The sequence below is a fragment of the Thalassophryne amazonica genome, chromosome 9, assembly GCF_902500255.1.
Source record: "Thalassophryne amazonica chromosome 9, fThaAma1.1, whole genome shotgun sequence".
In the NCBI taxonomy this organism is placed as follows: domain Eukaryota; kingdom Metazoa; phylum Chordata; class Actinopteri; order Batrachoidiformes; family Batrachoididae; genus Thalassophryne; species Thalassophryne amazonica.
The window spans coordinates 30,612,496-30,636,124 of NC_047111.1; the positions used below are offsets into that span (position 1 = coordinate 30,612,496).

The 23,629-nt window shown below is 41.2% G+C and overlaps 1 protein-coding gene across 1 annotated transcript in view; it reads left to right on the forward strand.

Annotated features, from left to right (window-relative positions):
• The window catches only part of rars1 (arginyl-tRNA synthetase 1), a 57,651-nt gene that overhangs the window by 9,421 nt on the left and 24,601 nt on the right, over positions 1-23,629 (forward strand). Inside the window, exons 2-9 of the mRNA XM_034177858.1 lie at positions 10,423-10,557; positions 11,210-11,398; positions 15,870-15,978; positions 17,481-17,581; positions 19,523-19,644; positions 19,864-19,984; positions 21,768-21,897; positions 23,001-23,105. Of these exons, the coding sequence (XP_034033749.1) occupies positions 10,423-10,557; positions 11,210-11,398; positions 15,870-15,978; positions 17,481-17,581; positions 19,523-19,644; positions 19,864-19,984; positions 21,768-21,897; positions 23,001-23,105 (1,012 nt within the window). The remainder of the gene's footprint in view (positions 1-10,422; positions 10,558-11,209; positions 11,399-15,869; positions 15,979-17,480; positions 17,582-19,522; positions 19,645-19,863; positions 19,985-21,767; positions 21,898-23,000; positions 23,106-23,629) is intronic.

Below are 23,629 nucleotides of genomic sequence, written 5' to 3' on the forward strand. Positions count from 1 at the left end.
GTGGAGTGGCACGGTATGCCATGAGCGCAAGATAGGGGTCGCTCTCTTTCTGTATAAGACTTTTGACTGTTCTCATGGCTCGTTCAGCCTCACCATTGATCTGGGGAAATCTTGGACTGGAGATGGTGTGGATGAAGCTCCATTCCAATGACACCTTGTGACAGTGCTCTGATGAGAATTTTGGGCTGTTGTCACTCTGAACCTTCGCTGGAATTCCACGCCTTGTGAATATGGATTTCATTTGTTCTATCACTGCATTAGTGGTAGTGTGAGTGAGTTTGGCTACTTCTATGAATCTGCTGAAATAGTCCACCACAAGCAGGTCCTGGCTGTTGTTCCATTCAAAGAGGTAAGCACCGACTACTTCCCATGGATGTGTTGGGAACTCTGTGGTCAACAGTGCTTCTCTGCAGTCTGGCCTCTCTTTAGCATATGTATCGCATTCAGACATGAGCTTCTGCAGTTGAGCGCTGAGTCCTGGCCACCAGACTGACTGCTTTGGCCTCTCTCTGGACTTTGCTATGCCCTCATGGCCTGTGTGGAGTCGTCCCAAAATGTCCTGTTGCAGGGATTGGGAATAACTGGCCATGTCCCCTTTAACAGTAGACGATTTTCCACTGTGAGGTCACCTGCATGTTGATGTTAGGGAAAGCGCGGCCCTGGTATTTTGTGTTTGTCTGGCCAGCCTTTCCAACAGTATTGTTTCACTTGTTTGTGTGTCATCTTTGTCTTGTTGTTCCCTTATTTGTTGTAACCTTTTCTCAGTTGCAAGAAGATAGGTGACAACTTGGTGTGCATACAAGTCTATTTCCTCTCCAAATATTTTGTCATATTCTGTCTTTTGTGGTGCCCTGGGTAACACATCTGTGGTTGCTATACTTTTGCCGGGGATATGTGAGATGTCATAAGAATATCTCATTAATCTCAGTCTCTACGCAAGGCGGGAGCTCATGGAGGTTCTTTGAGCCCAAAAGTGGCACTAAGGGTTTGTGATCAGCCTCGATGTAAAACTTAATGCCTATTAGGACGTCTGAGAACCGCTCACATGCCCAGGTTATGGCCAATGCCTCCTCAATCTGAGCGCAGTTTTGTTCTGTCAGGCTGAGTTCTCTTGATGCAAATGCGGCGGGTTTGGTCGTGCCATCCTCTTGTTTTTGAAGCAGCACCGCTCCAAGTCCAAAAGAAGATGCGTCGGCTGATACAGTTGTTTGTGCTCTTGGGTTGTAGAGTGCCATGTTTGGTGACTTGCTTAGTTCTGACTTGATAGTGTGAAACGCCTTTTGTTGCGCTTTCCCCCAGCACCACATGTTCTTAAGCCCCGTTTACACATAGACGGTAAGAGCTCCCGGAAGCGTCCCGGAAGAGTTTTTGGCCATCTTAAGGATCACACGCCATTGTTAGCGGTGGCACTAGGGGGTGTGGCTTAGTTCCGGCTTTACCGGGAATCGTCGAAAAAATTATTCAACATGTAGAATAATTCCGGGAGCGCGCCCGAAGAATTCGCGTGACGACGGAGACAGCGCGAACAATGGCGTTTGATACTTTGTAATCGCTGTTTCATCCTGCCCCTTCCTGTAGTGCCGCAGTTTACACCGCCGTAATTGGCGGCCGGCATTGTATCCCTAATCAACGGCGTGTAAAACGGCGATAGAGCCCACATCGGCGTCCTCAAGGGCGTTTTAACCGGCGACAGAGGCAGACAAAACGGCGGCGCTAGCGGACAGTACGCCGTTCTAAATGCCACCTCCTGGTTAATGGCGTCCCAAACGGCCGATAGGCGGCGGTCAATATAAAAACGCTAGCACGCTGCATGCAGGCCTCTCACTCGCGGCCAGCTCCAGATATTTTTGCAGAGAAGATCCAGTATACCTACTAAGAAAATTGGCAGCGGCAAGGACTTACCAAGAGGTCTGGTTCAGAAGCAGAGGGTAGCCCTGTGGTGGAGATGGAGCAACACGTTGAGGAGGGGAAAAGGAGAAGAAAAGGCTGATGATCTCCCTCCCCCTGCAGTGACAGAGGCATGTATTCCTGCTGCTTCAGCCTATTATACTCTGGGGGCGGTGCCTATATGCAAAAGTTCCTGGAGTAACGCAGGATTTGCCTGGATAAATCCAGCGGTACACAGGGCATTATCGGCGGCAGCAGAACACCGCCGTTCTCACGCACGTCTTAACCTGCGATTGTAAAGAATAGAACTCGGTATTAACCCCTGTTGCCTGGCATGTGCCGGATGCTACGGTGTCAAAACGCCGCTTTATTCGGCAGATTTAGCGGTGTTTTATCCGTGTATTTGCGGCTATTACGGCGGTCAAAACGCCGGTGAAAGGCTCCGCCCCTTTCCACCGTGAAAACAGCCGGAACTACCGCGAACTTCGGTCTACGTACTACCCGACGACAAAACCGTCTATGTGTAAACCATGCTTAAGTGCTCAACAGATCCCTCAGTGGCTGCGTTTTCTCAGTGAGGTGAGAAGGGTATTTTCCCAGATGATTGACCATCCCCAGGAATCGCCTCACGCCACTGACATCTGTGGGTGCTTCCATGTTGCTCACTGCTTTCACTTTATCTGGGTCTGCTTTCACTCCAGAGCTGTCAATGAAACTTTATAGAAGTTTTGAAGAACTCACCTTTGTCTCCCGTCGGTGAAGGAAAGTTCTTCTTCTGACTTCTCACTTCCCTGGACAACTTCTGACACCATGTCTTGGTAACTGTAAGTGCAGGTTGTACAAAAGAAACGAGACCTAGACAGGTACGTGTTGAACTGCTTGCAGCCATTTATTTTACCCGCCCTGAACCTTTCATTACCAGCCTCAAGAGGGCTAGAGGGATGTATAAACTACGTCACTACCATAACAGGTAGCAACCTATACAGTCTACGATAGCGACCATAGCGATGTCATAGATCATGTGGGGGCCCGACTTGCACGATTGATGTTGGGAAGCACATGGCGGCAGCCAATCAGAGAGGCACGGTGATGTCAGCTAGCTACTCGGTTGAACAAAATAATCCAAGATGGCTGAAAATGAACCGAAACAGCTTATTTATGTATAAATCAAATATGCTTCACATATTTTATAAACATGAGTGAGAAATAAACACTTTTAAATCCAAAACTGCTGTTTTTGAAACCAGAAATCACCTCTGCAGTGATTTAAAAGACATCTTACAGATGTTATAGTGCGCAATCCATGTACGCTCATCACGCAGAGGTCAAAGGTAACCGCCAGTCATCTCATGCATTTGCACATGCACATCGTCCTGTAAACAGCATTAAAAGGAAAATATTTGTTATGGAATTTCCCCCCCAGGTAAATGTTATTTTCAGTGAAATGAGCTGTAATTTTGCAAGACATTTCAAAAATAAACTGACATTATAATGCTTGTATTTCAGTCGTAACAATATTTTGTCAGTTTTGTGAAAGGCTGTACAGCTTTAAATAACACACCGTCCACGTGCTCTATGGTGTCACTGTTGTAGACTATATGGGTTGCCGAGGACATTGATGATGTCACAGATTTTTTTTTTTTTTTGCAGTGGGGGGTATTTCATCACGTCTTTCACAACCATTGGGTGTTGTTTTTCTTGACTGACCCATTTAGACTTTGTTTCTGTGGTTTCTGTCATTTCTGGATTAGTCTGATTGTTCAGACTAAGTCAAGACTCAAGTCAGGGTGGAAAATTAACTGTCCCACCTGTCCAAGCAAACGTGTCAATAAATAATTAAAACATACTCGTATATATTTTTTTTTACGGCACTGACTAGGTATGTAACTTTAATTTTTAAACAGTTCAGTTTTGTGGTGGGAGACGATGTGGTTGAAACACCAGTTTTGTTTTGTGCAGTTTGTTGAAAGTTTGAGAGCCTGGCAGATAAAACGGTTATGCTGAGTTCTCTCTGCACCTAACAGAAACAAAAAATGTAAACGAGCGGACATCAAAACAGTGATGTGTGATATGATCAAAATCTTTTCACGATATAGGTAATTTCATGTCCTGATTATGATTGATGCGCATCGCAATCTGAAAATTCAATAGGCCTTTTTAAAAACATAAATTACATTTACAGTGCCCTCCAAAAATATTGGAACACTTGGTATATTACACATTTTAATTTATTTTTGCCTTTTCAAATATTAAAAATAAACATTTCTAAAATTATCTTCCTTAAACTCAAACTGAAAGCAAATATCTACAACTTGATATAAATTAATTAAAAATATAAATGCCAAGATGATGGGTTGCAAAAGTAATGGAAGGCTTTGGTATAATATCTGTAAATAATTAGTTAGTCAGTTTTCTTCAGACAAGTCAGGGGATGGATACATGAACATTTCCAAGTCACTCAATATGTCTTGGACTTTATTTACATCAGTTATGAAGAAATACAAACCATATTGCACTCTATGGTAAATCTGCATGGAGTAGACAGTTCTCAAAAACTGAGTGACTGCAAGAAGGAGAAGAGTGAGGAAAGCCATCAAGACACCCAGACAACCCAGAAGTTGTTACAAGCTTATGTTGCTGTGATTGGAGAAATTGTGCATAGTAAATATTTTGCATTTTGTATCCCCAGTTATACAACTTTATGATGAAGTGGTACAGAGGAGGATTTTTTTCACCAAAATATTAAATCTAGGCTTATACTTCAGATGTACCTTCTGGCAAATTGAAGCTGAATCTTCAGGTCTTCTTTTTAAGAAAATCCTCCTCTGTACTACTTCATCATGAAGCTGTATAACTGGTGATACAAAATGCAAAACATGCACTGTTAAAATGTAAAAATTCCTGTTGTGGTGCACAATGTGACAATTCTGCAAAGTTAAAGTTACACAGACTTTAAGTGGAAACAGTAAAACTATATTTAATCCTTCTTGTATCTGTGATGGGAGAAAAACTGCCTACAGGCAACCTCATTAAATGTTTCATCAGCCAGGAGGCAGAGCCAATCAAAATGAAACCAAAAGCTGTGACATGACTGCAAAAAAGAAAGTAGTAGTTCTCCAGTCACAGCCACAGAAGCTTGTAACTTTTTCTGGGTTGTCTGGGTGTCTTGGTGGCTTTCTTCAATCTTCTCCTTCTTGCACAGTCACTTAGGTTCCCTTCACACATAGTATGAATGTGGCAGAATTGCGCATGAAGCAGGAATCGTATGCAAGTTCTGTAAAATCGGAGCTGCCTCTAACGCCTCGTACAGCTGTCACTACAACTATTTGCGCACACCAGTGGCTGAAAGACAAAGAGTGCCCTGTGAGAGCCCATTGAACCCTCTCGCACCAGGTGTCGGCCAGATTCCAGCTGACACACAAGAACATCCAACACAGCTCGCTTGACACTTGCCCTGATTTGTACTTATTCGTAAATTAAGTCCAGCACATACAGTGACTTGGAAATGTTCATGTATCCATCCCCTGACTCATCTGAAGAAAACTGACAATAAAACTGATTAATTACAGGTATTATACCAAAGAATTACATTACTTATGCAAATCATCATCTTGGCTTTTATATTTTTAATTAATTTGATCAATTTTATCAAGAGATTTGCTTTGAGTTTGAGTTTAAGGAGGACAATTTTAGAAATTTTAATATCGAGAAGCCTCATTTGCTTTTTGTATTTGAAATGGTATAAACAAAGTGTGTAAAATCCCAAGGGGCCGAATACTTCTTTGAGACATATCAACAAATTAATCAGTATTGTAAAATTTTGCTCCCTAATATCAGTATTGTATCGGCCTCCAAAAAAAATCCATATCTTTTGGTTCCTAGAATTTTAGGATTTTTTTCTATGCACTAGGAGACCTTCCACCAAAATAAATGAATGAATGATTTGGGCAAACCAGAGACAGTAACGCTGAATGCCCACTGGTTGGACACTACAGAGGAAGAGCCTCTTTTTTTTGCGATGAACTCTTCTTCTTCGCCTACGGATTGAACTCCGCCTGTTGCCGTGCTTTTTCTTCATTCTAAATACCTACGAGCAGCACATTTGTAAGCACATCATCACTTTTTTTTGTGAATAAATTTATTGTAGGTGTTAATTGCAGAGGAACGATGGTAGGTGGCGCACTGGTATGGCTTTGATTTAGCACTGCAGTGATTTCTTAACCACCCATTATAAGATATTGAGAACGTCAAGTGACAGATGTAAAGCGATTGTCTTTGGTTCACCACACCCAGAGACGTGTGAAACTTTTCTTAATACTCGCCTGCCTTGAATACGAGCCTGCCTTGTTTAGGCGCCGGGTCTGCACACGGTTTGAAAAAAATAAACGCCCAGGCTATTAATCAAGGAAATACGGTATATCGTGGACAATACGATTACTTTTAACAGCGATACTAAACTACTAGCTCGGTTGGGGAATACTGTTTCGTGAGTCCCGCAGTCCTGAAGCCTGTCGGGTCGGCCTTCATCCATCTAAACCTGAACGTGAAGTGGACGAGCATCCTTGACCTATAGGGGGAGTCCAGTCCCTGTCCCTGGCTGGTGTCCCAGTTCGAGCTGGATGGACTGGGACAGATGAAGTGGTTTGTCCGTGGACGCAGGTCACCTGAAGTGAACATAGTACCTGGTAGAGGCAGGCGATACCAGGAATTTTGGTATTGATCTGATACCAAGTAAATACAGGCCCAGTATCGCCGATACCGATACGTTTTCATATTTAAGCTTCATAGATCCAAAGGATCCAAAAGACCTAGGATAGAATTTCACCAAACATTGTATGTGACAACAAAATACTTTATTATTACAATCAACATTTTTGTTTAATGCTGCGTTCACACCGGGCGCACCGTGAGCGACAGCAGCGACAGGTTGCCATGTAATCCCTATGGAACGACGCGTTTTGGTGCCAAGTCACGCAGTGCGACGCGATGGACGCGAATGAAGTGACGCGAGTGAAGCGATTTTGAGTGATTGGCGCATTTGTGGCGCGATATTGCGTCGCATCACGTCGTGTTGCCCTCCTCCCCAAGTTGACAAATCTGAACTTTTTCATCTTGTCACACCGCGATGACCAATCAGGGACTGAATATGTAGTGAGGTGGAGATGTCTGGAGTTTGACTGAAGATGTGAACATGTCCTGTATCTGGTAGCAGCCTGTGAGCAGGACTTATGTCTCTTTTGTCCTTTATTTCACAATAATGACAAAGGTTTTGGAGCGAGTGTCAGCCCCCCAGAAGCGGGAGCGGAGTTTCTTTTTATTTTTATTTTACGTGCTCGCGCGAGCGAATCGTCTGTGGAGAATATTTTATTAATTAACTACACAGATGTATAATAAAACAAATGGTGACTGGTTTCTAAACACAATTATGACAGAGTTTTTTAGGGGAAGAGTGAGCTGCAGCAAGCAGCGGAGTTTCTTTTTCTTTTTAATTGTTTACATGTGCGCGTGTGAACGGGACAGGAGGTCCTCAAAATGGGTCCTGCAGAGGTGGAAGGACCGCTGAAAGCAGCCTTCATCCAGACGCAGCTCCTGCAGCAAATAATGATACTCCCTGTATTGGGAGCTTTCCACAACAACTTGCTCCGTGTGATCAAGGTCTGTCATGTTAACTTGACTGACAACTGGAGCCGGCGAGCGGAATGGAAGCTCTTCCTATTTGATGACGCACCGGGGCGAATTTTTGCAGCAAAAGCAGAGCGACACACCGGGCGAAGGAGGCGCGTCCGTCGCCACGCGACCCCCGTGAATTTGTAGTGTCGGGTCACGCCCGGTGTGAATGCAGCATAAAAAAATATCAGTCAACACAACTTAAAATCTCCTGAGGTAGAGGGCTGACAAACCACAATACAAGGGTGCGCTGCTCCGTGTTGTGTGACACAGTGCAGCGCTGCAGACAGAGAGTAGACTTTGATGAAGCTGTGTGTGCAGCAGTCAGTGCGTGTGAGACAGAAAAAGGGCTTGAGTATTGATCATTTTACACGAGGATCCTTCAGTATCAGTACCAGCGTCGGTATCGTTATTAGGATCGATCCGCACACCTCTAGTACTTGGAGTCAGACCACAGCCTTCAGGCTTTCAGTTCACCTCCTGTCACATATCCGATAACCTCCTTTGATAGGAGTTAAAAAAAAATATTTTCATTGGGGTATTTATTTTTGGTCACGTGGATTCACAGACAGCCTGCCCTGGTTTCTTGTTAATCACGTGACCCAGTGAAAATGAAAGCACTCCCCTCGTTCCCAGGCTCAGCTTACTTTGAGGACTTTCTCAGAACATCTCAGCGTCACAGACACGTCGCAGGTAAGAGCGCGCGCTCCGTACAACTGCTGTTAAACTTTCTAACGGTTACGGTGCCGTTATGAACGAGCGGGACGCCACTGCAGCCACTTTTAAGTGATGCAAAGTTGGTGCTTCCTAACTTTTGTGTGCATTTGTAGGTCTTCTCTGTATTTTCGGCAAGGCAGTGTCGGGTTGGGCAGTTTTGGAATGTGTTCTGAGTTTCTTCTATCTTTTTTTTTTTGGTCATCGTGAAAAAAACAAAATAACTGATGTGCGTTATAACCGGATATAACGGCTGAATGGAGGAGTAGGCGCCGGGCCGCCATATTACCACTCCCTTCCTGTCTTACACCTTTGTGTGTGTGTGTGTGTGTGTGTTTTCTGTTCCATTAAGTATATTTACAACAAATGCCGTTATGGTGCAAATGTTTTTTGTCTGTTTGTTTTTAATGTCGAACAAAGACTTTGGTGCTCTGGTGATTAATAATAAATTATTATTTTTGTAATTATTATTATTATTTTTTTTTACATTTTAAACTTCTTGCATATGGCTGTAATGTATTATTTAAGTTTAAGAAGCTCTTCATGTAAATAGTTTAAAATACATTTGATTTTTTTATCATTATTAATTTTTTTTAGTTTTTGCAGTCTTGTCACGGGCTTTGGTTTTGTTGGGTTTGTTCTGCCTCCTGGCTGATGAACCTTTTATAACCTTTTCCTGTAGTCAGTTTTTTTCCATCACAGATACAAGAACTATTAAATATGGTTTTACTGTGTTTCTGCATAAAGTCTCTGCAACTTTAAGTCTGCAGAATTGTCACATTATGCACCACTGGGAAATTGCCACATTTTAAATTTAAAATGATAAAAGTTAGGGAAGGTTTGTTTTTTTTTTTTTTTGTTTTTTTTTTATAAATTTCAAAATGATCGTAAATCTCGTCATGGTCTAAATACAATAATGTGAACAAAAAAACATGATGGGATAAGTACAGTTATAAATTTGGTGTCATACATTTCAAATATGTTCATGATTAAAAAAAATGACTGTACATTATTCTTTGCGTGTCCTGAGCAGGTCCACCTTTTCGTTATCTGAGCAGATTTCAACATTTTATGGTGGCACTGTGTCACTGCCATAAACTCTGATACGTATGTGAGCTGTCGTGGGTTGTAGTCTGGCAGCCGTGAGTAACATGTTGAGAAACTCTTCTTATGTACATTGTTATGATCAACTGTAAAGTCATTACAGTAATCTGAACATTAACATCCATAAAACCTATGACATGCATTTATTCTTTCAGTTCAAAGCCATTCTGAGCTTCTCTTTTTTAAAAATTCAAGGGTGGTGGCCAAGTGGTTTGTTAGTGCATTTGGTTTCAGTGTTGAAGGTTCCGGGTTCACCCTCCCCCCCCAAGCTACATTTCTCCATGCAGTATGGAGTTGCATCAGGAAGGGCATCTGGTGTAAAAATCAACATGCAGACCCACCTTGGATCTGCTGTGGCGACCCCGAGTGGAAAAACAAGGGAGCAGTCAAATGGTCTTACTTTTTAAGAGCGGTGCTTGTTTGAATGAACAGCAGGTTTAGTTAAAAACAAATCAATAATTTAATGTTAATGTTGCTCCTGTCTTAAAATCCATTAAAATTATTTTTTGGGGGGATTCAAGGTTTTGTTTAGTTGTGTTTTTTTTTTTGTTTGTTTGTTTGTTTTTTTTGTGGGGTCTGATGACGTTTAACAGGAAATTCTATGTTGAGCCATGAAATCAATAAATCAGACAAATTTCATTTGTTTATATCGAATATCATGACAAAAGATCACAAGGGCCATGAAATTATTTTATTTTTACTACTACTACCACTAATAATAATAATTATTATTGTTATTTTTATTATTACTTTTACTGTCATTATACTGTATTTTGGGCCTAACACAGGTATAATGAAAGTCCTGATATGTTGTTTTTAATCCCAATTTTGAATAAGAATAACATTAAAATTTCAATGGCTGCTTTGGTAATTTTTTGTTTTTATTTTATATGAGACTGAGTTTACATAACCTATGGTCATGCAGTAGAGCGGCGTGTTTGTTAAACATTAGTCACCCCCTTTTTCTTTTTTTTATTTTACGATGGGATGGGGAGGTTATTCTGCCAGTAAATTAACATTTTTATTTATTTATTTATTTTTTTTCCACAGGAACAGGAGATCCGCTGTTTGTCTGAAGAAATTGACTTTCTGAGAAACCCCCAGAAGCCGAGTCCATCTCAACATCTGGAGGAGCTGCGGGAGGAAAACACCAGACTCAAGTACCGCCTCAACATCCTAAAGAGGGTGAGCAGTGCACCGGATGCACACTAGGGGGTGCTGTCTGCTGCAGCAGGGAATCAAGCTTTTCATGATGTGTGCAGCTGTTGGAGCTGAACAAAAGATCAGCTTAACCTCTTAAGCCCTAGAGCCTATTTCACCAAATCACATACCCATACGTTATGATTTATTTCTCAGCTTGTACAAGGTCATAAATGCAAAAGTTTGGATCAGCTAAAAGATAGGTCCTAGAGGATGTTGTGGATGCAAAAAATTGAAAGTAAATAATACTTGGTAGGAGTAAATGAGTAAATGTTTTTTTTTTTTCCCAAAAAATGAATTCCGATTTATGTCTTTATTTGCTTGGCGTTTCAGCTGTGGTTAGTTGATATGTGAGTGAAGTGGATACTTTTGTAGAGGAGACTTCGCTTGACATTTTGATGTATATTAAGTGTATGTTGGTGTCAGCATTGGTTAGTTATGAGTGTTCAAATGTTCCAAAACAGGGCAAGTCCCCAAATTTGGGGACTCTAAGGTTTAAGAGGTTAGATCTCGTCATTGTAGTTGTTGGAGTCAGAAATTAAAGTGTCAGTTGTCAGTTGCTTGTTCTTCAGCAGCAGCAGATGTTCTTTTCGTGTCATCTTGTGCGTGCCGGTGAAGCTGGCTTGCTGTCTTACAGAGCTTGCAAGAGGACAGCAGTTGCTGCACTAAATCCATCATGAACATCAACAAGCGTCTCCAAGAAATCTTTTATACGGCCATCCAGGCGTCCTGCCCTGAGCTGGAGAACCCTCCGCTGGTCGTCACTCCCAGCCAGCAGGCCAAGTTTGGGGACTACCAGTGCAACAGCGCCATGTCCATTGCTCAGGTTGGTCTGTGGCATGCATTCCCATCTGCTACATTTTTTGTTTAACCCTTATAAGGTCTTTGGGTCTGTGGGACCCATTTTCAGTTTTATCATTTCAGAAAATGATACAAATAATTATTTTTTTCAAACTAAGATTTGTTGACCTTGGCTCATTTTCTGTGAGTATCATAAGTCAGAAGACATTTTCAGTAGTGCCCTCCTGTATAACCCCCTTCACATTTATATTAAACACCGGATTTTCTGGTCCTTACAGTTGATATAGGGCACCGCAGTTTTGTTTGAACCCTGCATGATATTGTGGGATTTGACCACTTAGAGGGACCTCCGCTCCATTGCACAATATATACACAGCATACGTTCACACTGAAAAATTGTGTGCTGTTTTTAGGGATGAGCGAGTACACCACTATCTGTATCTGTATCTGTTCAACCATCTAAATGATCTGTATCCGTATCTGTACTTGTAGTGGGCGGGGCCTAAACCGGACGTGGGCATGGGTGAAATGGGTGGGGCTTAAATCAGTACATTAACCCCTTAACGCCTATTGTCGCATATATGCTACAATATTTGACTCAAATATGCAACATACCAAATTGACCAGTATGCCTGTTGTCGCAAATTTGCAACATACCATTATTATTATAACATTATAACATAAAATCATTACCAAAATACCAAAATTACTATTTATTTTTTGTGCAAAAGTGAAATTAATAATCTCAAGATTATTTACCATCTACTTAAAGGCAAAAACACACACAAAACATTTTTCTATATACAGCTATATAAATTCAGGCGTTAAGGGGTTAAGTCTGAAATTGATCAGAAGTTGCTATATTTATTGTTTATTTGAAAATTATTTACAGAATAGCCTCAAAATTGAGATTCAAATCAATGTTTTTGATCACAAAAGTAAGAGAACTATTTACAGAACAAATTTTTTTATAAACTCAGAACATGAATATTCTTAAGTGTATGAATTAATATTTACAGAACAGCCTCAGAATTGAAATTCAATGTTTTTGATCACAGTAGTAAAAGAGTTATTTGCAGAACAAGTTTTTTTTATAAACTCAGAACATGAATATTCTTAACTGTATGAATGAATAACAGAACAGCCTCAGAATTGACATTCAATATAGTAGGAAATTATGAACTACTAAGTATGCATGAACAAGAGTAATCATACTCAACACAGGTTTCTTTTAATTTTTTTTTTTTTATTTTATGATCAAACTGATTTTTTTATTCATTTATTTATTTATTTTTACTACCTAACATTCTTGGCATTTTTTCCACACAAAGTTAAACAATATTGATTAAGGTGTGTGTGTGTGTGTCTGTGTGTGTGTGTGTGTGTGTGTGTGTGTGTGTGTGTGTGTGTGTGTGTGTGTGTGTGTGTGTGTGTGTGTGTATGTATGTGTGTGAGACTGAGTGACTGTGTGAGAGGGAGAGAGAGAGTTGTTCGACTGACCAATTTATTTTTATGAACTGCAGTGAGAAAGTGTCAGATACTGCATGCAGCCATGTTCAATAAAAATAATATAGGCTACTTTGTATGTTCAGCTATGTGTGTATGTGTGTAAGTGGTCTGTAAGACTGTTTATTTTTTAATGATCTGTGTGAACTTGGTGATTAATGCAAACATCCAGTGATGGCAAACAGGGAAATAATATGTCAGCCTTGTTCACTGTATTCTTCTCAAAAGCACCGCGTTCAGTATGAACAAAGTTTTCCAACTGACTTTATATCACCAGCCAAACTAAGCAAGAAAATGGTTAAAAAAACAAAATTCCGACCAGAGTGGAGGCAGTGACTGACGCAACGTGAGCCGTTTTCAGCTCTGTCTTCATACGATACAAAATAAGTTCACCAAGTAACTTTAAATATCATGCAAACCGAAAAAGAGGCGAGCTGAAGAAAACTTAAGAAGTACTGAGAGAGCAATGTGAGGTAGAGTCAAGCTGAGCACAGAGAGGGATCCGTTCCTGTCTGTGTGTGCATGAGAGGCTGCAGAAAGACATGTCTGTGTAGGGAGGGGCGGGCGCTCTGTGTGACTGGCGTGAAGACAGTCAGTTCGCCAATGAGGATTTTCCTTCAGCACGAGCACAGATATTGATGAGTTTTACTCGTATCATGCTTGTATTCATCAAAAATGCTTTATCCGTACCGGATACTCGTCTGAAACAAGTATCCGGCTCAACCCTAGCAGTTTTGTTTTCAGCTGCAATCACCGAAGCAGTCATGAAAAAGTATTTATTTTTCGGTTCCCAGTGGAGAAGAAAAGACGAATCGAGTGGGAGACATCTTGTTGGTAAGTGTTAGCCGACACAGCTAACCAGAGCAGCTCCATTCTCTCGCCTGCAAAACCGCCTCAACACTTTTGTGCTCCGTGTCATAAACAAACCGCAACACATGTCCACTTTCCCAACACATCGTCACTTTTGCTTTACATTTTCACTTTGTTTGCGTGTAATTTGCCCAAAAACCCATTGAAGATGCCGTGGTTGGTCCCCCGGAAGTAGAGAAATTAAGTCATATGCGTCATATCAGCCCCAGTCCCCAAACGAGACTGCGTTGCCCTATTGGAAGAGACAGAGGGTTTTGATGGGGATGCAGAGGAAGAAGTTTCCGAATGTGAAGATCACACTTCTAAAAATTCTGAGTCTGACACTGAATTTGTGGAGGAGGATGAGCATCAGCCAGCTCCGAAGAGTGAAAGAGCCTCAGGACCAGCCCTGCAGCAGCCAGGACTAGTCTCTGACATGTATGGACCCAAGATGGACAGAAAAACATAATATACATGCACCCAGTGCAATAAATACCTATACAATACACACACAGTGAAACTCTGCTCCTCATGCGTGGTATAGTCTGGTAGAAAATGGCCGAGTTCAATGGAGCTAATGTGTTCTTCAGACAGGTGTTATGTGTAAACTGACCTGAGTAGGTTAAATTTCTAATTAAATTCAAGTAAATAACGTATACTATAGTTTTGGAAAAACTTCATTTGTACATTTGTTAATTATTTTCCAGTTATGCCTGTTTTATGATGCATTTCCTTATTTTCTTACATTTTAATTAAAAAAGAAACAAAAACAAGTGGCATTTCTATTCATAAATGTGATTTTAACAAAGGTAAAAGCAGCAAACTTTACATATGTGTTGTTTATATTACTTGCAGTTGGGATGAAGTAAACATCTCTTGAGTATTTTAACAAAAAAAGTGTGATTATGTTGAAGTAAAAGCCCCAAAATGCAATGGGTCCACCAGACCCAACAGGACTCCCTGTGTAACAAAAAACCAGACCCTATAAGGGTTAAAAATATGCGATTATTTGGACACAGTAATGAATGACGTTTCCAAGTTGTACACTCCATTTCAAGGTATTAAACATTGTTAAACATCATGACCTTCAGGGTGCCATGGACTTCCTGCATAAATATAATTAAAACTCAGATAATACAGTTTTAAACTCTTTTTCCAACCACTTCATTGTTTGTGGCCCTTTGCTTTCCAGCTTTGATCTTAAAGCAGCTCTCTGTAACATTTGTTCTTGGGTTCCCCCTGCAGGTGTGAATTGCAGTTCTCCTTTTGAATAGCGTGGTAAAGAGAGGTTGCTGCCTGAGCCTCCCCAATGCCATGTGCACATTTGTTGACAAGCTGATTGAAAATAAATCTACAAGTTTCATAGCCATTTTTAACCAAAATATCAAATCTCTGTCTGTCAGCGTCACTCAGTAGTTCATTGCGCTCTATGCACACTCAACGTGGCACAATGGGAGAACTAATTACTCAAATTGTGCAAACAAACAGTTTATTTCCTCTCGCCCACTCCAGAGATTTGCATGATCTAGAGCTGGGAACAAATATTTGTAGCATCTGTCACAATAGTGGCAACTTCACAAACACAACTTGACATCAAGCAAACACAACAGCATTCAACAGAGCAAGTCATCAGCAGTTACGACTTATTATTAGTCAGCAATTCCACATCTCTGTTAAATCCTTCAGCTTCTTTTAGCTCTCGCTATTGAGAAAAGCTGGGCAGTTAACTACACATTCTAAAGAGGTATAAATCTGTAGGATGAGGTAACCTCTTATGTTTTCTTTTGTCAAATTTATACTTCAGCTTCACATCGTTTCTTTATTCCAGTTTGTGTTTCTGTCACTGTACGATGAAGCTGTGGCTGGTGAATCAATATTTAAAAAGACTTGTTGGCTTCCCTCACCCATCTCATTTGTGCACACTTGCGCTCTTTTTGCAGAGTACATGTACTATTCCTCTTTAGAAGCCTGCTTCCTAATGAATGAATGAAATTAACCTCAGGCTACACGTAGCACACGAGTCTGTTATCTGATGATTTTGTTTTTCCTTACTGAAATAAAAATGGAATAACACACCCATGGCCTGGAAATGGTTTGTCTTGAAGTGTGTAAAACTGTTGGTGATTTTATTGTTTTTGTAGATGCTGAAGGCAAAGGGAGCAAAAGTCAACCCCAGAGAAATCGCAGACAAGATTATCCAAAACATTCCAGACAATGAAATGATTGAGAAAACTGAAGTTGCAGGACCAGGTAGGTGGGACATCTGGAAACGGTGACTCCAGGAGCCAGGATGAGGCCTCATGATTCTCTATGAAAACAGGCAACCTGACGTGTTCACTTAAAGACTGTTTTATAGCAAACGTAATGCTGTAGTGTGTTTGTGCTACATCCTTTATGCTCTGCTCCCTCCAACCACCTCATCAGTCACTGTGATAATTCATACGCGGGAAGGTTTAGTGTTGTTGGTGTGTATGGATTTAATAAAGTTTACTTAACATTTACCTTAATTTTATGAATAGTCTACTCGATGTCAGATTGAGCGTGTGAGTGTGACGGTTTGTCAACAGGATTTTTTTTTTTACCCTGAACATGGGAAAACTTTAGATCTTTGGACAGATGACACACATCCACAGGGTTCTCCCCAGACAATAGAACAACGTCGTTGCGCCATTATACTGTTATGACAGCGCCGTTATACTGTGCCGTGCTCAGATATTTTTCAGCCAGGCTGTTTGTGCTGAACGGACTGCTGCCTGCTCGTCCCTCCCCCGTCGACAGCCAGCAGAGCAGAGCCACAGGTCGGAGAGTGAAAGAACAAAAACTCTGTTAAAGTCTTTCAATAAAAATAGCTCCTTCTGCCTGCGTAGCTAGTGACACATTAAGGCTTTATTTTTACAGATGAAAGCCTTCATGTTTCCAAAGTTTTTCAAATAAGCCACAAAGACGTGAGATTGACGAGTCTCTTGTTTGCTCACAGAGAGAGAGAGGAGGAGCAAGAGAGAGGAGGAAAAAGTGTGAACAGCAGACGCTGCACAGTAAAAAAGCAGCGAAGCAGTTTTAATGAACAATCATCTTCACCACAGCCTCAGTGAAACAGTAAAGTGTGAAAAACTGATTCAGAAAGTTTTTCCATCCAGGGTTTCATCTTTAAAAGAGCAGATTTACTTCTTGCATAAGTATTTTTTTTTTCGTTTTCTTTTTATTATTGTTGTTTATGCACCAGTGATCCCAGATCAAATTACTTGTATGTGAGAACTTACTTTGCAATAAATGTGATTCTGATTTGACAATAAAATCAGTCCAGGTTTAGCTCTTTTTCAAACAAGACAATTAGGGGTTATATTGTTTTTTTTTTTTTTAAAAGTATGCAATCCCACTCAAAAATGTTAAAAAGAAAAAACTAAACTGTCAGTATGACAGAAAAACTTTGCCTGTCTTACTGGATTAAAGGTACAGTGTGTCATTTTTGAAGAGGAGAGCAAATGTTATGTCCATTAAACATTGTGTATTTAAATTTTTCAATGTTATTTATTTTATTAACTTATTATATCATAAGTGCCATTTTCTGTCGTTGCTTTCATTGCATCTAAAACCAGTCAAAATGACTCACAACGCGCGCCGCCTTGGGTGATATCAACAGCACCGCTATACTAAAAATTTCTGGGGAGAACCCTGTATCCATCTCCTTTGGAGAATTTCGGTGTGCTGGGATTCAGACTGGCTGTCCTCTGTGATGTCTTTGGTCTCCTCAGGGTTCATCAATATCCACCTGAAAAAGGAGTATGTGTCCAAACTGCTGCGCAAACTCCTGGTCGATGGTATCCAGCCGCCGCCCCTGCCTGCCAGAAAGAAGGTCAGTCAGCCTCTAGTGTGTTAATTGGAAACACTCAGTGTAATTTATGGTTTAAATTCTTTTAAATCATTTGTTAATATTGTACCTCTTGTTTTGGTGCCTGTGGTGTGTTGTATTCCATACAACTGGATGATGAAAAACATCCTACTGTTGTTTGACATAATTAAATGAAGTTCCCTGTATTGACCATTTGATGGGGCATTGCGTATATTACAGACACTGTCCATAAGCTACGTGGAATTGAAATGTGTAACTCTGGCAGTTAATTTGAAAAAGTACAGTGTGTAACTTTTTTTAAAGATGGAAATGTCAACTGAGTTTTGAAATGAATAGTAAGTCCCTTCAGCTGCTCCCTTGTTTTGCATGTTGGCACAAGTTTTACGCCGGATGCCCTTCCTGATGCAACTCCACATTACATGGAGAAATGTTGCAGGGATTTGAACCGGGAACCTTCTACACTGAAACCAAGTGCAAATTAATACAGCCTCAATAATCCTGCTCCTCCTTGTGTTTAAACCATGAATTTGAACCAGGTGATTTTTATTTGAATTATTTATTTGATCCTCCCAAATGAAAAAAAATGATTACACCTATTGTTTTACATCATAAATATAATGTTAAACAAAATAGTGAGATTGCAATAGATTAATGTCCCACCAAAATGTCACCAGGAACCTTTGTTAAAATCACAGGGATTAAAGTTCTCTGTTGCTACGACAGATTTCCGTCATTCAGGCTATCAAAAGTATTCACAGCGCTTTACTTTTTCCACATTTAGTTATGTTACAACATTTTTCCAAACTGGATGAAATAATCTTTTCCCCCCTCAAAATTCTGCACACAGTACCCCATAATGACAATGTGATTTTTTTTTTTTTTGCAAATGTATTAAAAATAAAAAACTAAGAAATCACATGTACATACTGTAAGTATTCACAGCCTTTGCTATTAAACTCAAAATTCAGATCAGTTTCCACTGATCATCCTTGAGTTGTTTCTGTAGCTTAATTGGAGTCCACCTGGGGTAAATTCAGTTCATTGGACATGATTTGGAAAGACACACCTGTCTACATAGGTCCCACAGTTGACAGTGCATGCCAGAGCACAAACTAAACATGAAGTCACTGGAATCATCTGTGGACCTTGGAGACAAAATTGTCTCCAAATCTGGGGAAATCTGGGGCAGGTTACAGAAACAGTTCTGCTGCTTTGAAGGTCCCAATGTACACTGTGGCCTCCATCATCCATAAATGTAAGAAGTTTGGATCAACCAGGACATTTCCTAGAGCTGGCCGCCCATCTAAACTGAGCAATCTGGGAGAAGGGCCTTAGTCAGGGAGGTGACCAGAACCCGATGGTCACTCTGTCAGAGCTCCAGTATTCCTCTGTGGAGTGAGGAGAACCTTCTTGAAGGACAACCATCTCTGCAGCAATCCACCAATCAGGCCTGTATGGTATGGTGGCCACATGGAAGCCACTCCTTAGTAAAAGGCACATGGCAGCCAGCCTGGAGTTTGCCAAAAGGCACCTGAAGGACTCTCAGACCATGAGAAACAAAATTCTCTTGTCTGATGAGATAAAAATTAAACTCTTTGGTGTGAATGCCAGGTGTCATGTTTGGAGGAAACCAGGCACCATCCCTACAGTGAAGCATGGTGGTGGCAGCATCATGCTGTGGGGATGTTTTTCAGCAGCAGGAACTGGGAGACTAGTCAGGATTGAGGGAAAGATGAATGCAACAATGTACAGAGACATCCTGGATGAAAATCTGCTCCAGAGTGCTCTTGGCTTCAGAATGGGGCAACAGTTCACCTTACTGATTTTCAGTGAATCAGTGGGTTTTGAATAATTTATTCAGTTCTTTAAAAATGCTTAGTCACTTCAAAGCTTTAAATGTGTTTTTTGTAGTTTTTCTTATGCATGAATATGTGTTGTGTTCAGGTGGTGGTAGATTTTTCTTCACCCAACATTGCCAAAGAGATGCATGTTGGCCACCTGCGCTCCACCATCATTGGAGACAGCATGTGTCGTCTCTTTGAATTTCTGGGTTATGAAGTCCTCAGGTCAGTAGACACGTGTCCTCAACTGATAGAAATGAACACAGCCAAATTAATTAAGCCCCAGCGTTCAACGCCACTTCACGCTGCTTAAGAGCATGAAACAACGGTAATAATCATTAAGATGAGCAAGGGGTGGTCTTCAGTTGGCATGCCAGGGATGGAAGCAGTACTTTGAAAAGTTCTTTGAAAGAATTTGAGATGTTTGTCACCCTGGTGTTGTAGGCTCAACCATGTGGGAGACTGGGGGACCCAGTTTGGGATGCTGATCGCCCATCTGCAGGACATGTTCCCAGACTACCTGCAGGTCTCTCCACCCATTGGTGACCTGCAGGCCTTCTACAAAGTAAGTGGTACCTCAGCTTGTTAGGAGTTACTGCTCGTGTGGGTATTACGGAGCGGAAATGATGCGTGACTATACTATAAACCGCTTACAGTTACAGGCAGCTAATGCCAAGTAAAACACATCAGCCCTTTGTCCACTTTTGAAAGCGCTGCCCAAACCTTATCTGTCAGAACCAGGAGGATAGTAACAAATGGACAGAGAGATAATGTCGTCATTTTAAAGAGGAGCTGAAACAAAACAAAACAGAAATGTTGATGCTAGGCAATATTAATATTATCAAAGTTTAACCACTTAAGCTATCTAAGCCCTGAAAACTTTTTAGTTCCTGTCACAGTTTTGCTCCCTGTGGGCTAAGGATGGGCGATACACACTCACCAGCCACTTTATTAGGTTCAGTTGCTTGTAAACACAAATAGTTAATCAGCCAATCACATGGCAGCAACTCAGTGCATTTAGGCATCTAGACGTGGTGAAGACGACTTGCTGAAGTTCAAACTGAGCATCAGAATGGGGAAGAAAGGGGATTTAACTTTCACTTTGGACATGGCATGGTTGTTGGTGCCAGACGGGCTGGTCTGGGTATTTCTGAAATTGCTGATCTACTGGGATTTTCACACAACCATCTGTAGGGTTTACAGAGAATGGTCCGAAAAAGAGAAGATATCCATTGAGTGGCAGTTGTGTGGAAGAAAATACCTTGTTGATGTTAGAAGTCAGAGGAGAACGGGCAGATGACTGCGCAATGCCATCATGTCAATATGGTCAAACATCTCAGGGGAATGTTTCCAACACCTGGTTGAATCTATGCCGCAAAGAATTAAGGCAGTTCTGAAGGCAAGGTGTACTTAATATAGTGGCCTGTGTATAGGATTGAAGTATAAAGTGAATATAATGAATTGTCACCATTCTAAACTTTGATTTTGGTCAATTATTCCTGACATGCAAATACAGTGGGTGTAGTTAGTTTCAAGAAAGTTGGAAGCTTGAAAATGGATTGATCATTTCTGTTTTTGTTTCTGTAGTTTGTGGGTATAACAGAGCTCTCAAGGTAAGATACGCTCAAGGAGTTATTTTCTGACAAATCTTGTCTTGCAGGTAATAGTGGTGGAATGTCATGCATTAGCATGAGAGTGTGACAACATATTGACTTTCATGCCGAGTGCATGAGACCTGACAGAAATGTTTTAAAGAGTGAGTCTCACTCCGAATGATAGAAGACTTACGGGTGTAAGAGCTCAGTTTGCCGATTGATTTCTGTCAGTTTCGTGAAGTCTGTTCGCTGTGCGAGAAACTGCTTTGCAGCTCGGTATCTGAAGTATAAGAGTCCGACTCGCCTCGTGTGTGGCCATCCAGCTGTGTGGACTTGAGTCTTGGTTGATTTCCTTCATATTTGGTCTAAAGTGAATATCTAACCATGCCCTGATTGGCTGGATGGCCAATTTTCTGAAGATAAAGGTGTGAAATTTTCAACATTCATTTGGTGGACTTCCTTCATAGCTGGTGTGATGTCTCTGGTCTCTGTCATAATATAAAATGAAATTAACCATGTTGCCAGTTTAAGATTTAAATTTCATATGGGTAGTTTTGATGTGGACGTTTGAGGCCTCCTAGTGGTTGTACAAAGATGTGCACCTTCAGCAGCCATTACTGGTTGCAGCACCCTGTGAAGGATCTGAAACCAACTCACATTCAACTTGTTGACTTGCCATTTTGGCCTTTTTTTATGCCCCCGACCGCTCATCTCTTTCCTTTTTTCCTTCATTTGTTCTGTTTTCTTCATCAGGAGTCAAAGAAGCGTTTTGATGAGGAAGAGGAGTTTAAAAAACGTGCATATCAGTGTGTGGTCAAGCTGCAGAGCAAAGAACCAGATTTCATCAAAGCCTGGAATTTGATCTGTGACGTCTCCAGGCAAGGTGGGTTACCGTTAGGACCGTCATCAATGTCGCCACAATCCATGCATTCACTCACAAATGTTTCCTGATACGATATCGGTAGAAGCAGCTGCATATCGATACGTCTATGCAGTGATTTGCCTCGTTGCTCACAGATCGCCTCCTCTTCTACTTTTGCATTCAGAGCTCAGGCGGAGGCACATTAGCCTGATAGCATGTTAGCCACTTGTTGCAGGGCCGTCCTCCAACGGACACAGAGCCAAACACACTGACGGCTTCTCGCTGTCCTGCAATGGGTGTGCGCTCATGTTTTAGGGTAATTTTGGGTTTCAGCTTTTTTGTGTTTCGTCACTTTCATCCCTGGCTTCAACCGCTTACTCCAATTAAGGGTCAAGGGGGGCTGGAGTCTATCGCAGCAGTCACAGGGTGTGAGGTGGGGTACACCCTAGACAGGACGCCAGTCTGTCGCAGGGCCAGGAACTGAGATTTTGTATTATGTTTTGTTTTGTTTTTTTTTTCTTGTAAGTCCCTTCTGGTGCTCCCTTGTTTTCACTTGGGGTCGCCACAGCAAATCCTAGGTGGATCTGCATGTTGAATTGGCACAAGTTTTACACTGGATGCCCTTCCTGATGGCACATTACATGGAGAAATGTGGCAGGGCTGGGGTTTGAACTGGGAACCTTCTGCACTGAAACCGACTGCACCACTTGGCCACCGCCCCTATCTTCTTGTAATACTAGATTTTTCTTTTCTTTTTGTATAGTGAATTAAGAGGCTTCCTTTGCGTTTCTTTTTAAAATGAATAGACTCCAAGAGAGCCCCACTCAAGAATCCCCGTGTGCCTGGACTGTTTGATTTATGCGCAAATGGCAAATAAAAAATCTTCAATCATGGGATAAAGTTCATTAATGCATTTGAGGACATTATATTACAAGTTGTTTTTACAAAATAATACACATAATCCCGCTCCAATTGTGCTCTGCTGTGTTCACCCGGGCTTCCGGCCCGAGCGAGGTGCAACCCTATGAAGGGGTGTGATGAAAGGTCAAGGTGAGGATGTAGACTCTCTCTGATCCGCTCTGTCTCAGGTGTTAAATCCTGCATATATTTCACCTTATTTGCAGAGTTTCAGCGAATTTACGACTGTCTGGAAATCGAGCTCATCGAGAGAGGAGAGTCGTACTACCAGGACCTGATGACTGAGGTGGTGAAGATGCTTGAGGAGAAAGGTGAGCGTGGAGGAGAAAATCTGCACACTGTCAAGTTGACATGATTGATTCTGGTCTGCATGGTTTTCTTTTTCTTTTTAAAAACTCCAGGTGGTAATAATACGAAGTATAAAGTGTCTGTAGGCTTCTGTCCTTTCACTGAAATCATCTTGTATGAATAAATGATACATTTACTTTTGTTTTTAAATTCTCAGGTTCCACATTTTGTTGACTATTTGTTGTTACTTGAGGGTACCCACACGGTGGCAGTATTGGATCATCAGTGCTTTTTTTCATTCAGTTGCTGCCCTTCTTTTATTTCCTGCTGTTGTAATATTCTTCTTCTTTCTGTACTTTAATTCTCAGTTTCCCTCATTGTCTCTTCTTTGTGCTCTGCTTTTCACCTGCGTCCCTCAAATTTATCTTTGTCTTAACGCATTGTTGCCTCGTTGCTCTTTCTCTTTCGCTTACATCCATCTTTCTGTTCACATTTTCTCTCTGCATTGTTAATTTCATTTTCTTCTTTACGGACTCTGTTATCATCC